Here is a 16,354-nt window from a genome sequence, read left to right as displayed (position 1 = left end):
AAGTACTACATTTAATGGCAAATTCGCTTAGTAATAACTATATTCTTCACAACTCATGTGGAATAAGGGATTACATCCTAGGCATCTCATCCATCATATATTAAAAGAGTTCCTCAGGTTTAGATGTACCTGATAAAATCAATTTGAAGGGCGGGAAAAAGAAGCCTCCATTCTGCTGTTGAAAGCAGTGCTGAAACTGAATATATCCACAGAACACAATTTGGTAGTCCAAAATTCCTATCACTTTTCTGTTGACAACTCACAGACATATTCGTTCCAATACTGCACCTCAAACACACTTCAAGACCCAGGAGAAGAATGCAGCAAGATGGATATCCTCACAGTCCAGAGTACTTAAGTGGCTATGAATTTTTTCAGCACTGTATATGATTTTCAGTTTTGCATAATGTGTTCTGTTTGTTCTATCACATGAAAATATTAAAGAAAAGATACATATAAATATATTAAAATTCACTGGAACAGAAAGTGATTTGAGAACTGAGAGTCTTCCCTGTCATTTTAGGATGCACACGTAACAGGACACTGGTTTCAGTTCAACAGACCATTTCTTATGTCTTTACAGAAAGCAGTTAATACTTTGTAATGACGTCCACATTCAGTGCGAGACTATCGTGCTCTTTTGTACTCAGCACATGGTTTTCTGGCATGTGCTAAAGAGAAAGACTCCACGTCACTGCCCTGCCCATACTCTCTGTGTCAATATGTGTGAACGTGTACACAGAAGCACTCGCATATGAGAGGGAAATAATTTGCTGTAGCTTAATAAAGGCATTACTTATATGACATGTATAGAGATGCCCAAGAGATATCATGCCTTAGGCAGCTCCAATCCTTCTGATGATCCTCAGAGCAGAAAAACCTCCTACACAGAGCTGTCTTTTAAAATGCACAGTCTTACTCCTAACATAAATTCTCATGTCAATATTCTGCATAACACGTCTGGAGGTGTGGCTGAGGTGCAGCCTATTCAGTAGCTACGAAGAGATTGCTAAAGAGCATATACCATGAGTAACTACTGAAACCATTCTAATAATAGTGATTTGGGGGTCACTGTCAGAGAGGTAACATAGAAGAAATCAACCCCCTGTCCCAGTTTGCACTGTTTGATATAATACAATCATTTTTTTTATTCTAGGTTTGGAAAATAACACGATATCATTTCAGTAAAACTTTAAGAAAAATTACTTTAACCTTATTTTAGTTATGTTTACTGAACAATTTTAAGCTTTAAACAGAAGTCTCTTCAGTGCAGTTACGTCTGTACTTTCATTCACAAATCCATGTGAAATAATGTAAATAGTGCAAATCAGGGTAATGCACAGGATGCCACTGTTAAGCTTAACTAATTATTCTTATTTCTCTCTTGAGTCATCATAAAGAGAACTTTTTCTAGGGAAAACACTTCAAGAGAAATTTTTGCAGTTGGTGTCCTAACAGATTAGATAGAGAAAATGCTTTAGCATGTATTATTAAATGCAGAGATGAATGTACCGTATTCTCTATTACCATAATCTGTAGTTAAAGGAAGAAATACATAGCAATCTTTTTAACCATACCCAGGTATGTTGGATTTTACTTTTGTAGATGTTTTAAACTTATATTATTAGTATGGTACCAGCAGAAGGTTGTATGCTGATAGCGTAAGGTTTTTCTTCAGTTATCATAGTAATATTTTTTAAATATTAAAGGATTTCATTATCTATTGTCCTAAGAAGTGGCTTTTAGCTAGAAATGACATTTAGCTGGAATCAAAGTTGTAGCATACTGAAAAGTGATATTTGCCCCTGCCGGTGTATTTCAGGAGAACATCACATGGTTCCCTCAGCAGGTTGCTTTTGGTTTCAGGCCTCTCCCATTACCCCTTCCCATCTGACTGCAATCAGCTGATCTGGCCCAGGCATTCCCACCATCAGCCAGCAAGCTGCTCGCTGGCAGATGCCGAGCACCATATTTAGGGTGTGCCTTTTAAATACAGAGGCCAATAGGAACCCAGTTGCCTGGTTTTGTCTGCCCCTTGAGAGCCGACTGCCTTCCCATCATAAAACCTCTGCTGGCCAAAGAGAAAACGTTCTCGATCTGCAGGGCTGAGCTTTCTGATTCCACATATGCCTTTGCTGAAAATGAAAATAAATTTTAAATAAAGATATTTTAAAATGTTTAAAATATATCTTATGTAATGTGGATAAAACGTGATTAACTTTTAACATCCATGCAATCATTTTGTTATTGCAGCTAAAAAATAATTCTCAGAATACAGCTCTTCCAGAATCTCCAAGAAAAATACTCTTTGTTTCACCATTTTCTGATTCATTCGACTTTGGAAGCAAAATAAACACATTGCTGTGTTTAATATTGTTGCACAAGAGAATTCACAAGAATGAAATGCGTTCAAAGTTCCTAGAAAAAAATGTAGCAATGCAGGCTGCCAACTTGTTCAATGTCAAGCTCTAGGCAGTATAGCAGGACTAGCACGAAATGACTCACAGTGAGTCACGCTTTAGCTATTTTTGCTTTTAAAGTAATGCCAGGCGCTGTGTTAATATTCAACCCAGAGTAAATTTAGCAATGCAAGAAAACAAGTGTTTCCATGGTTGCTCCTTCTCAATGTTTATGGTATATACACAGCCATTAGGCACAGGAATTAAGCCAAATAAAGAATATGGAAATGTTCCTCTTTCATTTACAACCGAATTTTGCTACACTGGGTTTCGTGACTCACTCAGCTACTAGATTTTCCAACTCTAACTAAAATGTAAAGCCATAGCCAGCACACCACCAACCATACTGTTAGTGGTCAGTAGCCACTACTTTCCTCTAAATTATGGCCTGTGCTGTGCACACAGCGGAGCTGGCAGCACACTGGCATATCAGCGACCGTGCAGGCAAAGCAAGTGTAAATGAACCAAACGGTTTATCAGGACAATGAAGTTACGCATATTTTTTTCAGAGCAAAACAAGACGGACATGAAGGCCTCGATAGTGAAACTAAGTACACCGATCGTGGGTAACGTGTTCCGTGACACTTCTGAGGAGGAGCTGGCAGGGAGGAAAGCCAAAGAGGAGCACTGAGGGAGGAAGGAGGTTGTGGTGTCATGTGAAAAGGGAAAGCAGCTGCAGAAAAATGAGGAAGGATGATGATTCAGGCTGGGGAGCAGTTGGGTAAAATGAGAGAAGAGGTAAAGAGAGTACGACAGAGCTGGAAAACATCTGTCCATGACATAGCTGTGATGTGATGATTTCAGTGGAATTACCTGCACAGCCGTGTTTTCTTAGGTGAGCAGGTATTTGTGAAATTGAGGAACATGAGCCCAACTATTACATGTAGACATCTGACCTGGCACAACAAAACTGCTAGAGAACAAGAAGGGAGAATTTAATCTGGGGTGCAGGGGAAAAAAAAAAAAAAAGCAATGGATGCAGCAGCAAAGGTTAGGTGAATGGCTTACTTTGCCCACACTAAAAATAGAGCTGCCAAATGATTACATATGATTGCTTTTTAAACTTTTTTGTTCATATTTTAATACAGTGATTTATTCATTAGTCTTAAATTGCAGTAATTACTATTTCTAATGTAGAGGCTGATAAAGCAATACGAAAGCTTTCACATTTTTTCTCTTCAAAAATCTCTTTAGCTTTTCTGCATGAGGTCTTCTTCCATGCTGCAATAAGCAGGGTTTTTTTCCCCCATCTTCCTATCTGATTATAAACTAGCCACTTAGTTTATCCCGGAAGTTTATAGATAGATCCTGATGAACAGCCTTCCTGGAAAGACTTATTTTTATTTCATTAAGTCTTGGATTGACCCATAAACTTTCACGTAGGGAGTGAGCGAGAATACTTAAGTCTGGGCCGGATCCAAAGAACTGAAGCAAACTACAGACACTAACATCCAAAATGATGAAAAATCCTGTTCAGTGGTCTCCTAACCCTGAAGGCATCTAACTCTGGTAAGCCTCTCCCAGGTTCTCCAGGGATCTGAAATTCTGACTTTTGTACTTGCCCAGAGCTGCCCCAGCCTGAGTAACAAGGAATATGTTGCTTGTCCTGTGACCTCTTTGGCTCTTGAAAGTAGGCACAGCTCCATCCAAGTGGAAGAAGAGAAGGTGGCGATGGAGATGCAGAGAACCCAGTTTCCCATTCCTTGCTGAGTTACCTACCGGGGTACAGTCACGCGCCCTCTTTGCATCCTTCCCAGCCCCGTCCATGGGCAGCGGCACAGGGCGCAGGTTCTGCACGAGTGCCCTCTGCAGCCCAGCCCCAGCCCAGGGCTGCTCCAAGCCCGTGAGCAACAGGATGATGTCAGACCTGAGGTACATCCCACCCTGCAGCCTTTCTGATGATGAATAACAGCAAATCCCTATAGAGGGCACGAGGCAGGGAAAGCCTAGAGCGATGCTTTCCTGTTATTCTTGTCCAGCCTCCAGTAATCTGATCGGGGCATTTGGAGAATCCAGAGAGGAGCCAAAAGTGACATCTTCCCCATAAGGGATTTTTCTTACACACTTACTTGTGAATTTATTTGCATCACTTCCTGGGCAACTGCTGTAGACATAATGTTATGATATAAAACATAGGCACTCTCACCATCACTCCAATAACTGCTTCTCTCCCTCATGAGGTATTTTTGGTGCCTGCTCGAACACCTGTTAAACAACTTGCCTTTAATCCTGAGATCAAGTCAGTAATACAACAAATCTACAGCCATATTTGAGATGATAAGACACAATAAACCTATCCACACTTGTAAGGTTAGATGCTGTGTCTCAAATGAGAGCGAGCAACAGCTGAAAAACGACAACTTAAACCACTCCTCAGTTGTGACAGAACATCTGAATGCTCCAAGCCTGTTTTAGAGTAAGTGTAAATGCCATCAAAAGTGTTTGATTTCTTTGTGCTAATGGCGACTGAAAGCAACATATCTTAGGTGACTCCTAAGAGATGGTACACAAAATTACCACTTCACCTCCCTGATAACATCAGTGATGGTTTGAGCACCTGAAATTCCCAAATCCACAGATCAGAGCCATGGCCCTTTTCCTCTCCAGCTACGTCATATAAGCATCTGTGCTCAGTGTCACAGGAAAAGCCCTGATTCATGCTCCTTGCGTTACTTTATAGTTGGTATGTTTTTAGCCACCTTATGCAATGCTGTGATTGAAATAGAGATGTAAAGCACACTGTGCTGACAAAATAGATTCATCACTGAACAAAGTTATTCATTCAGATGTGCCCTAACCCTCCTTGTGAGAGCCAAGGCGCTGAACTCTGGACTCTGGCATCCAGTCTGAGCTCCACAAACCTCCAAGATGGATTTTGCAGTCCTTTAGCACTTCTCTAGCTTTCTTCCTCCACTTCAGCTCAACTTATTTAACAGGTTTGGAGTAGCGTGAAGAAGATCTCCTGTACATTTAACGTCATAAAATTCAAGTTGGAAAGAAATCATGCTTTATTGTGAGGTTATTGGTGAGAGGGAAATGAAACAATATGCACACAAAAAATTATGGTAAGCAGTCAATGCACATGAACTTCTGATAAAAGGAATTAGAGGAAGTTTATTAATCTTGCTGCACATTACTAGCATGCATGTTACTGCGTGTTGCAAGTATAAATCAGGGAAATTCCACTAATTTCAGAAGCCACACTGACGCTTACCTAACCAAGATCTAGCTCAACCTGCAGCTCTTCTGAAAGACACACCAAAGAGCTACATGGCAAATAGTTTCAGGAACCATAAAAACACCAGGTGTTTTCCTTTCTCTGAACTGGAGTACTCTGAAGTTACCATGCAGTGTGATATGCACTGATGGATTATTATTTAGTCAGCATTATCTCAGATCTACTTTCCTGTTCTTCCTCAAATGCTTTTTGTGCTGGCACTCAATCCAAATGCATTACGTGGAGTAGAGTTCTACTTGAAGCAGTATTTGCTTTGATCCCTGATGCATACTAGTGGCACAAAGTCTCACATATAAATGACTAAAATGAACATATAAGAAGGGTAAAAAAACCCCTACTTTCCCTCCAGGTGTAAGATAAACACTCAAGTAACAGAAAAAAAGAGCAAATAAAACAAAGCTTCCCAAGTTTAAAGCTCCATTGAGCTCTATTTTCCTCCTTCCTCCTCAATATCCTAACTTCAAAATGAGAACATCTCAACTGAAAAACTGTAAGACTGAGATGCCCTCACTTTCCTCTTTGTTTGCTTTCTTCTCCTTGGACTGTTCTTCACCTCTTTTCCTATGATCGCACTTGAAGTTTAAGCTGTAAGCTCATGGCACAAGAGCTTTTAAATTTGTCTGAATAGCATGCAAAAAACATAATGGCAAGTAAAATTGTATTGAGCTGGCAGAGGCAGTCCTTGCATTTTCACCAGTCAGGTTTTCAAAAGAAAAATAGTATTACTATACCATGAAAGAAGTTAATGAAAATTCTTAGTAAAACTGGTCATGCTTTCTTACCAGACAGCAAATTTTCCATACGGTATAATTCATCTATTGAAATTTTCAGAGTTTCAGATGCAGGCAAGCTTTAACATCTACCTCTATGCTTCTTACTCATCTGAATTTATAAAACATTTCCAATGAGTTCAAATACGGTCACAAGACACAAGATTTTCTAAGTTTCCATGTTGCACAAATGGATTACCATAGAGTCAAGAAATACAGGAACTGACTTGAACTAAGCACCATTGAGGGAGAACATATATATGAGATAGGGTGCAGTGCTGGCACAAGAACAAATGAGGAAAAACTTGGTCACAGACCTGCTTTGCCTGAAAATTTCTCACCATCTGAGCAAGGTTCTCAGGTTTTTCATCCCGCTTCCAACAGAAGTAAAGGGGAAAAAAATAATGTATTTTAATGCATTTTATTAGATAATGTGACTGACTGCAACATCAACGGAACGGAATCAGCATCCAGAAGTTCCCTTTCTGACCTGTATGTTCTTCCATACAGTAAAAATGCCATGCTGGTAGCTGTCAGCGTGCTCACTTAAGAGAGAATTATCCTATGACAGCTACAATAAATCACCCAAAGTATTATCCCTATGTGTATAATAATAATAAAAAATTACTTCTATGCAACACTCCATTTCCCTTCTAGATTTTATATCTGCAGTGCTGATCTGAAAACCAGGCTGATATAAGAGCAAGAATTATATCTTGCAAAGACTTTTGCAATGGAAAAAAATGTAGATCTTTTAAAAATACACGTATAGATCAGATGAGTGGCACAGAAAGAGGTAAAAGGAGTTTACCCTCAAGTATTCACTGATCGGAAGGGCAGATATTTATAACAGGAGAGACCTACATCTGATGCCCTTTCTGACTTAGATACGTCCCTCAGCTGAGTACCTTTACCACAGGGCTAAAGCATCAATGTCTCTCAGTATTTCCTTCCGCAGTAGTTTCCATTTTTTTATATAGTTAAATACACACTGAACGAGAGAGGGAGACTGATTCCAGAGCTACAGGACAACGACCTAGTCAGCCCAGAGTCAGCCAAGTTCTGATTTTAAATCACTAAGACTGAAATCCAGGTCTCCTATACTCCAGGTTACTCACGAGGGAGAAGGGCTGTTTGAAGGGGTGGGTTGATTCCTCTTTATTTTAACTACAAATTCCAAGTCAGAGCTCTAAACGCCAAAGCAAGAAACTTCTTATTTTGATTAATTACATTAGAAAGGCAACCATTTCATCAAAGAAACCTTCACCAGATCCACTGGCAATTGATGTTTTTCATTAATCCACTAACAGAATTATTGGTAATGCAAGATTCTGCCTGTTATCCTATCAACACAGCTAATTTTTGACCTGGAAAAAATGTCCCAGATTGCAAAAGAAAAGTTCTGATGGTTTCATTCATTCTAGAGTTGGCCCTTCTTCACAAACTAGCGATGACACTAGCTGCGATGGTAATTTTGCAATTTGGATATTCACCTCAGGTACCGTATAGCTCTCACTGCTATAGGATTTGAGCATCCTGTTGATCTAGTTTGTTTCTCTAGCTTGTTTCTTTTTCCAAAAACTGTGAAATAGAGAGTTTGCATGTCAGACATAATCATCATGGCTTTAACTCATTTCATTCCCAGGCCCTGATCTCCTAATCCTACAAAACTACAAGTAGGCTAGCTCACTCCTGAGCAAGCCAATTAGTTCCTTCCAGAAAGTATCCAGACAGCACAGTCCAAAAAGCACAAAACCACGCCAAGTTTCTCCCTCAGAGTAGTCCTTTAACCTTACCCAAAAGTCAGATCTCATTCACATAAATGCCTCTAAACAAATTCATGTCACTCCTCAGGGACTGCAATTTGCTCCCGCAGCATCATGCCATGAAAACATTACTCTGGCAGACTAAAACGCAGTTATGTTATTATTTCCAGCTCTTTGAACTGAAAAAAAATCACAAAAAATAATAATGATGCTTTCAGTGCCACAAGAGAAGCAGCGCAATTGAGTATTTTGCAGCGCAGAGTGGACATGGCTTCTTTGCTCCACAGGGTACCAGCCCGGAGCAGCATGGATATGAACCAGTCCATGTCCATTAGTTTATCCTTGCACAGTCCACAAATACAACATATACCTGGCTGAATTTCAGACATAGGTATAAGGTTCGGATCCACAAAGATTTGAGGCACCTAACTCCTGGTGATCTGTTCAGAACCTAAATAACTTGATGTAATACAAGAAGACTGTAACAAAGCAAAGAACTAAACTGAGGTCTCCTAAACTCCAAGTGACCTTCCTAAGTGCTGAATTATGTGTCATTTCTTCACTAGTGAAAGGGCTGTCTATAAGGAATTTTACATAAATGAAAAGTGCATATCCCACACACGCCACTGAACTGTCATAACACCAATCCCACTTTCAGCTAGAATTTTCAACTTCTGCGCTGAAGTTGTTTTCCCCCAGTTAGTCAGTAAAGTGATTTTAAATTATTATTTTTATATTACAAATACAAAGAAAAACACACTATCGTTATTTTTCAGCTGATCCTCTGCCAACACAGCAAAGTACAAGGATGAAAAGAGACCAATTAGGAAGTCAGGTACAAGTGGAGAGAAACCCAGATCTGCAAATCAGTTATGTGACTCCACACAAGTAACTTCAACTATTTACTCAAGCTTCAGCCCTGTAATATGGTGAAGAATAAAATTAATAATAACTTGCCTACCTCAGTGTGATGTTGTGAGGATGAATTGGATGAAACTTGTCAAGCATTCTGCTACACAATGTCTTGTTGCAGCTTGCTTTCTCATCCTACTAAAAGCAAATCAAAGACTTTCATCTGACCTGAGATTTCCAGATAGGCCGTTTTATGAATTTAAAGATAATTCCTTTCACAGTGTCATTTTTTCTACCCCAAACTGCATCTAAAATAAGATTTTTTTACATCATTATTTCTCAGCATATGCATGGCTCAAAATACATATATCAACAGGGTATAAAGTTGCAAGGCATCTACTTGAACATTAAATACTACATTTAAAATCTTAAAATCCTTTCAAAATATTTGCTTATTGATAATGACTAAAAATCTGTCCTAGCAAAAGGTTAAATCATGATACATGCCGTCTCCTTTCAAAACCTTTGAGACTTTTTTCTTCAGTGGAGAGGGCATGGAAGAGCTTTATAGCTGCAGTGTTGCTACTTTCCAAACTACATTACAATGACTGGTTTCCTATGACAAAAAGTTTCCTAAGCTACTATTGCATCTCAAAATGGTTTGTTCCCTATTAAAAAAATATTATATTTCCTACATTTGCCAAATTCACTCCTCAAATTGTTTGGCATAACCGTCAATATTGTCATTCACTCAAATCTTAACACTTTCTACAAAATGAATCCTGAAGCGTGCATCTGCTGGGTGTTCGCACAGACCAGAGATATCAAGGATTTCAAAGTGCATGTTATCAGCTGCTAAAAAAGGGTTATGGAACCTGTTATCCTTTGTGAGCCGAATGTGAAACTAAATAACCTTCAGCAAATACAGCAGTGGCAGCTCAGGTCACAGGAGCAGAGATTATACCTTCTGCTTACCTCTTTTCGTACAGTATCAGAAATTTAAACTGATACATAGAGATTAAAGACAGATCTTGCTTTCATTTTGTGAAGGCAAAATTCTCATACCCTGTGCCAGATGATGCCGTTGAGATATATATATACTGGCATGAAATAAAAAGACTTGGTAATACAACTTTAAACAGAAGGTGGGATTTTAAATTTACAGAGGATACAAAATGCAAAGCTACAATTCCTGCAGTGATCGTGACTTAGTTCCTATGGGCTCAGCCCTGCAAGGTTCTGTACTGTGGTTCCACTCCCATAGGGAAGTGAAACCTGCCAGCAATCTCACCCATTTCAAAGGATCTACTCATGCAACTTAATTTCAGCAACTTGCTTAAGCATTTCACTTTTAATCAAAAGGGGATCAGTAAGCACGTTGCAGATCCAGGACTCTCATGTGTAAGGAGAGCATCAGTCATGCATTTCCTTACAAACCACACATGCAATCATTTAGAAATTTCTGGTATTACCAGATTTAGTGAATATCCCTCCAAGTGCTCAATTATTTGGAAAAGATAATGGTAGCTATTTTGGGGTACAAGATATGGTTTAAAAAATAATTAAAAATAATCAACACTTTTTTTCTACTGCTTACATTCTAAGCAGGTTTAGGTAGAAAAATGAAAATGTTTTCCACTAAAAATGGAAGTGGGAATTTAGCAATGTAAGATAGTTCTGAAAACAGACTTCAGAAAAATCACTTGCTGTTCACATAAAACCTGTCTGACAGTGTTTTGACACATATCATCAGAGGTGGAGATTTTGCATCATTTTGCACAAATTCCAGCTAAAGTAGCTGCATAATAAAGGCTCACAAATTGAGGGAAAATGCCTGCAAACTGTCTGAAAGACGAGCAGAACAGAAACTGCTCTGAGGTATGATATCATCCTCACTGCCACAGAGATGCACTTTCCCAATTTAATTTCTGCACCTCAGCTGCTGCTAACATTCAAAGTCAAGAACTGCCTCAAGAAGAGGACAATCTGAAGGTGATACAGCACCGTTCCTCTCCCTGAATATTAGAGCTACCTACCATGCTGCATGTCACTTGTCAGGTGGCAGGGAACAACCACGCAGGTCCCTTTCATCACTGTGGCAGCAAATATCAAGAAAGAAGATGTATTAGCTTTCTTAATTTTCTGTTAAAACAACTCACTCTGCACCATACCTAAAAACCGTGTTGAGAACGTTTTTCTCCTTTAAATCCTACTTAATTTTTAAGTAGCAAGGCAACGTGAGAATATAATGTTTCCTTGTTCAGCTGTTTTAGAGTACAAATGTCCAACTCTGCATAAAAGATAAGTAATGATTAATGGTAACTCATCATGGAAGGCAAATCATTTCAGCATCTACCCCATCTGCTCCTCTGAGATAGAAAAGGCTGGGAAAAAAGAAAATTCCAGGAAAGCCCCTCTGAGAAAACTTGGCTGGAGTTTTTCCATTTTATCTGACTGAGCAATAAAACCAAATTTCAGAGAAGAGCTAAAATTTGGACCAGAATGTATATGTGTGCTTGAAACAGGCCAGGACTTTTGCACTAAGTTGTGCCCAAACCTGGCAAGACTACTAGTTGAAAACAAAATATTAACCAGGTAGCTGCTGATGAAGTTATCGATAAATGTAACTGCATCAAGTAGTTTTAAAGTGCGTCTCAAAATTTGCAGACAAATTATAATATGCTGTATTATGGGACCAGTATTGTAAGGACTCACACTTCTGAAATCACAACTCATACAGGAAAAGCTAAAGAATACACGAATGACTTAAGTATGGCTGCTGAATATTTAATAGAGTGACATTAATGTTCTCCTCACAAAAGAAAAAGAAAATAACATGTACACACAGTGTGCTATAGGGTAAATCACCACTTTATCAAAACTAGTAGATGTCTTTTACAGATTTTATCAATCTTCAGCTCAGCTGGTATAGCGACCTGGAGCCCACTCTTTCTTTACAATAACAGTACATGGCATATGTGTTATTTTAGATCATTTTAAGAGTGCTCAATTATACATCAATTATACAGCATAGTAATTTACTATGTAGAGCCCAACAATGAGAAGAGGCTTCTTGTACCAGATGGAGCACACGTGTCAGTTTAGCCTCTCACAAAGGTGTTAAGACCAAAGGCCCTGATCCTATAGGAATGTGGCTATCTGACATTTTTAAGCTTGTGAATAAATGTGTGACACTCAGTTCTGTGGGTCTTAAAGGCTAGGTATGAGTGAGAAAAACACACAAAAAGGAGAGAGGGAGGACAAGGGTAATGTCAAGGAGATCACATAACTACAATAGATTGTAGATAGAGAAATTGGACAGTCTGACTGGTTCCAGGTCACTGTATCATACAGAAGCAAATTTACATATGTGAATATAAACAGATCACACTGATGGTCAGTCACCCATTATTACTCAAGAATTTCTGGGAGCCTTCCTGGTAAAAGAGCCTTTTGAAGAGGAAAGTAAAGTAGGACTGTGATGGATCAACAGATTATTTGGGCAGAAGAGACAACACTGATGCAAGTTTAAGGCAGCAGAATTGTGCTTGCTTTGAAAGATTTAACTTTGATTTTTCCACCTCTTTCCTATTTGCAGACCTGACGTGGCACCAAGTTCACCATTTCAAATGGGCTGCACCAGGCGGTTTATTTGAATACACAACCATTATATTGCATCCAAGACTGCTTGTGAAAGCTAACTAACGATTTTGCACTCAACCTTTTAAATTGCATTAAATGCTGCAACAGGAGCAAATGTGATGGATTTACCTCATCAAAAACATCATGAATTCTACAAAACCCAAGCTGACCCAGCTGATCAATAGTCCATGTACTGAACACAGCAGTCCATCCAACATCATCATGCATTTCATTCTGGGCACAGTCTGACCTCTATGCACACCCAAAACAAAAGTCGAAGTGGCTAATAATACAAATCTGAATTTCAGGACATAGCAGCAGAATGACATCCTCACATATTTTTCTTTTTTAAAGAATAACTCTTATTGTGCTTATTTAATTTGAGCTTTATTGACAGGTCTGCCAGTTAGAACACAGTCCCACAGCCTAAGCTGAACATATTACTAGGGCATACACCCCTTCCTCAGGCAGTTTCAAGGTGGAAAGTAAATCCAAAGTCAGTTATCAAGATTTTATCTCCTCAGTTACAAACACCTGGAAATTAGGAATTGAACATAATGGTGGGGCAGTAATAATTTTATGGTTAGGTAGGGAGTGAAAATTACACTCTTTTGTGGTCTACAACTTGGTATTTTCATTCTTAGAGTAGTGCCAAGAGCCTGTTAAATTCAGAGATCAGTGCTAATACTCAAATCCAAAATCTTAAAGACCATAAAGATGGGAAACAAATATACTAAGCACTCAAGTTCTAATCCTAGGGAGTCTTGAGATATCAGATCTAAAATTCACCTTGTCAAGCATGTCCTCACACTTCACAAACCTCTCCAGGGAAGTAATCCAAAGTCCAGTGAAGCCAGCGGGAAAATTCTTTCCGCTAGTTTCAGCAGGTTTTGGACAGGGTTCCAAAAAAACAAAACTCAAGGAGAGCTACAGGACAGCATGCAGAATATCATTTTCCAATGGTATAAATCATTAATCTGCGATTCCTGAAGTTCCTGAGATACCAGTTCATGTTGAAATCAAAATGTAGGGTTGGAGGGAATAAGTCCAGGGGTCAAGAGACAGCAAGCAGAATAATATGATTTCAAAACATAATCATGATTGGGGAAGAACAGCATAAATAGTGTTAGAGCCCATGAACTTTCCAAGCAGCAGTAATCACAATGATATTTTAATGGCCGCTATATGTACAGGGCAATAAAAACATATAATTTTGTTGTGTTGCATAAATAGAAGAATTGTTCACTCTCCAACTTTTCTGGTAATTCAAGCACAAATAAGTTAAAATTTTAATACTTGATGAATCACATGAATTAAGAAAAATAGATTTTAATAAGTTGTAGTGTTACATGGTGCGTGCATAGAAGCTGTAAACCTGAGAACACACAGAGTAAGCATTTTTCGTACAATATAGTTCTACGATTAAAGCAAAGGTCTTTTTAGAGTTGCAACACATCCTACGTTGTGAAACAGGAGCAATTTGTTTAAGTGACAAATCAAAACAGCTTACCTAATCCCTTTAGAAGATCCTATCAATTAAGCAAAAAAAACCAAAAGTCTTCAAATGAAAAAGTCTACCTTACAAAAAAAAATATGTGAGGCAAGATTTTCACAATATTTGTATTCAAACACAGCAGGACCTGTGGGAATCTAAACAAAACTACCAAGGTAATTATGCTGGGGTTTTTTTTCTATACAGATATCAATTTAAATAAGTATTTAAATACGAACACTCACCTCAGTTTGAGCCATAATTGGCAGTTCTATATTTTACGGTAGTTAGTCACATCTTACCATTTAGCACTCAAAGAATCTATATTTTTAAAAATAAGACTTACATTGTTTTCTCATCTCTTTAAGTTGATCCTTAAAATATATATATTTTTCATTGTTTTGCAAATCTGAGTCACTGTTGTTGCTCTCCAGTGCAGTAAATTTTTCTTTTACTAAATATTTTAGATCTGGTATATTTTCTGGTTTTTCTCGTTTTATCTGTAAAGAATAAGAAATAGAATGTTATTTATTATGACACATAATTTAATACAAAGCAAAAGATGTAAAGTAAAAATCCATACGCATAATCTCAGTTTCTTTTGACTCCAGTTAGGTTTCCTGCTCTGAAACCATAACCTCCAGGTTATTATTTATTTCAGCAAAAGTAACTATAGAATGTAGTGTTTCAGTGTCATTTAACTCAGTTACTGTATATAGGGTGTTTCTCACACTAGCAATATGGAAAAGGGAATCTCTGCAGTCAAATTTATATCTGCGAGTGGTAAAGGTCAATATGTTAACAACAACGAGCATAAAACTGAATGTGAATAAAATCAAAGAACGCAACTCTGTCTGAAAAGTGAGAAAATGAATGAAAAACAGAAATAGCCTTTTAAAGAGTTTTCTAAAAACTTCCACTCTCAGCATTTTTGAATCAGCTTTACAGAAGCTAATAATCTACATGGCATGATTAGTGTGATAACACCAGCAAAAGCAGTGCAGATAGCTCACATAACTTGTGCTGTGTGAACAAGCAGCATTTTGCCACACAGGCAAAAACATAGTTTATGGTAAAGCCCCTGCTTACAGTAATCGCATCTGGAATGATCTTAAGAATAAATGACTTAAACTAAAGGGGAAGTCATCACACAGGCAATATTAAGGTACTCCAAGAACAGAAAAAGCATTTTGGGAACCCCCAAAAAACAATAGAGTTTTTCCTTCTGTTTCTCAAGCCAGCATTAAATTCTAGAGAACTCTACCTTTGACAAGGTATTCTTAAGAACTAGCTGACAGGTGGCAGGGTCTGTGCTGTGTATTGATGATCAGCAACAGCACAAACTCTGAAAGAAAATGGACATCGCACATTAAATTCTGCCCCTCACCAGACCACCATCCTATTCATTGTGAAAGATAGAAAATGAGCCTACTGGGAAAAAAATGTTCCACTTCATCAAATCTTTTACAGGTTTCAGCACTTACAGAGACCTTGGAAATCCTACAGAATATATTTTAATTCAGAAGCCAAAGAAATAATAAATGTTCATGCAAAAACGGACTTTGCAGATATATAAAATGCTACATAGCCAAGAAAACTTTCCTTTTGATCAAAGCAAAGCAATCTATAGAATGATTATTTCTTCCAAGAGTAAAGCCAGTTTGGCACATTTATTTTAAGCTGATGCAAGTTGTGGCAAGAAGAAAAATGAGAAAAAACATGCAGTGCCAGGTGATAGCATGTAGTTTTCTAAGGCACCTGGAGATAAAAGATCACCTACCACAACATCTAACTGCAAATGGGAAAGACTCAGGGATATCTTAGTACCAAAGGAGCACAGTGACTATGAAAGACTGAGAGCAAGTCAGCGCAGATGCTCGGACTGCTGCGGAAAGCCAAGCAAGAGCGTACAGTCCGCATCCCACGAAACCTGATAAAAGGAGCAAAGGAAACCAGAGCATCCTGGGCCCAAGGCAATGGGGGCAATCAGACACACTCAAATGATTTGCCTGTGTTAGTATCACAAGAAACTGCTGCAAAAGAAGGTCTATCACACCCAAACCCAACACTGTTCAGTACTCAGCCGGAGAAGAAACTTGGCCATCAGGTGTATGCAGGCAAAAGAAAGCAGCTGC

General features: G+C 38.5%; 1 protein-coding gene across 1 annotated transcript in view; it reads right to left on the bottom strand.

Moving 5' to 3' along the window:
- The window catches only part of NSMCE2 (NSE2 (MMS21) homolog, SMC5-SMC6 complex SUMO ligase), a 131,839-nt gene that overhangs the window by 55,587 nt on the left and 59,898 nt on the right, over positions 1–16,354 (bottom strand). Inside the window, 1 exon segment of the mRNA XM_065627518.1 lies at positions 14,566–14,719. Within this exon segment, the coding sequence (XP_065483590.1) occupies positions 14,566–14,719 (154 nt within the window).

Source organism: Caloenas nicobarica, chromosome 2, assembly GCF_036013445.1.
Source record: "Caloenas nicobarica isolate bCalNic1 chromosome 2, bCalNic1.hap1, whole genome shotgun sequence".
NCBI lineage: Eukaryota > Metazoa > Chordata > Aves > Columbiformes > Columbidae > Caloenas > Caloenas nicobarica.
This window is presented reverse-complemented; position numbering and strand designations above follow the sequence as displayed.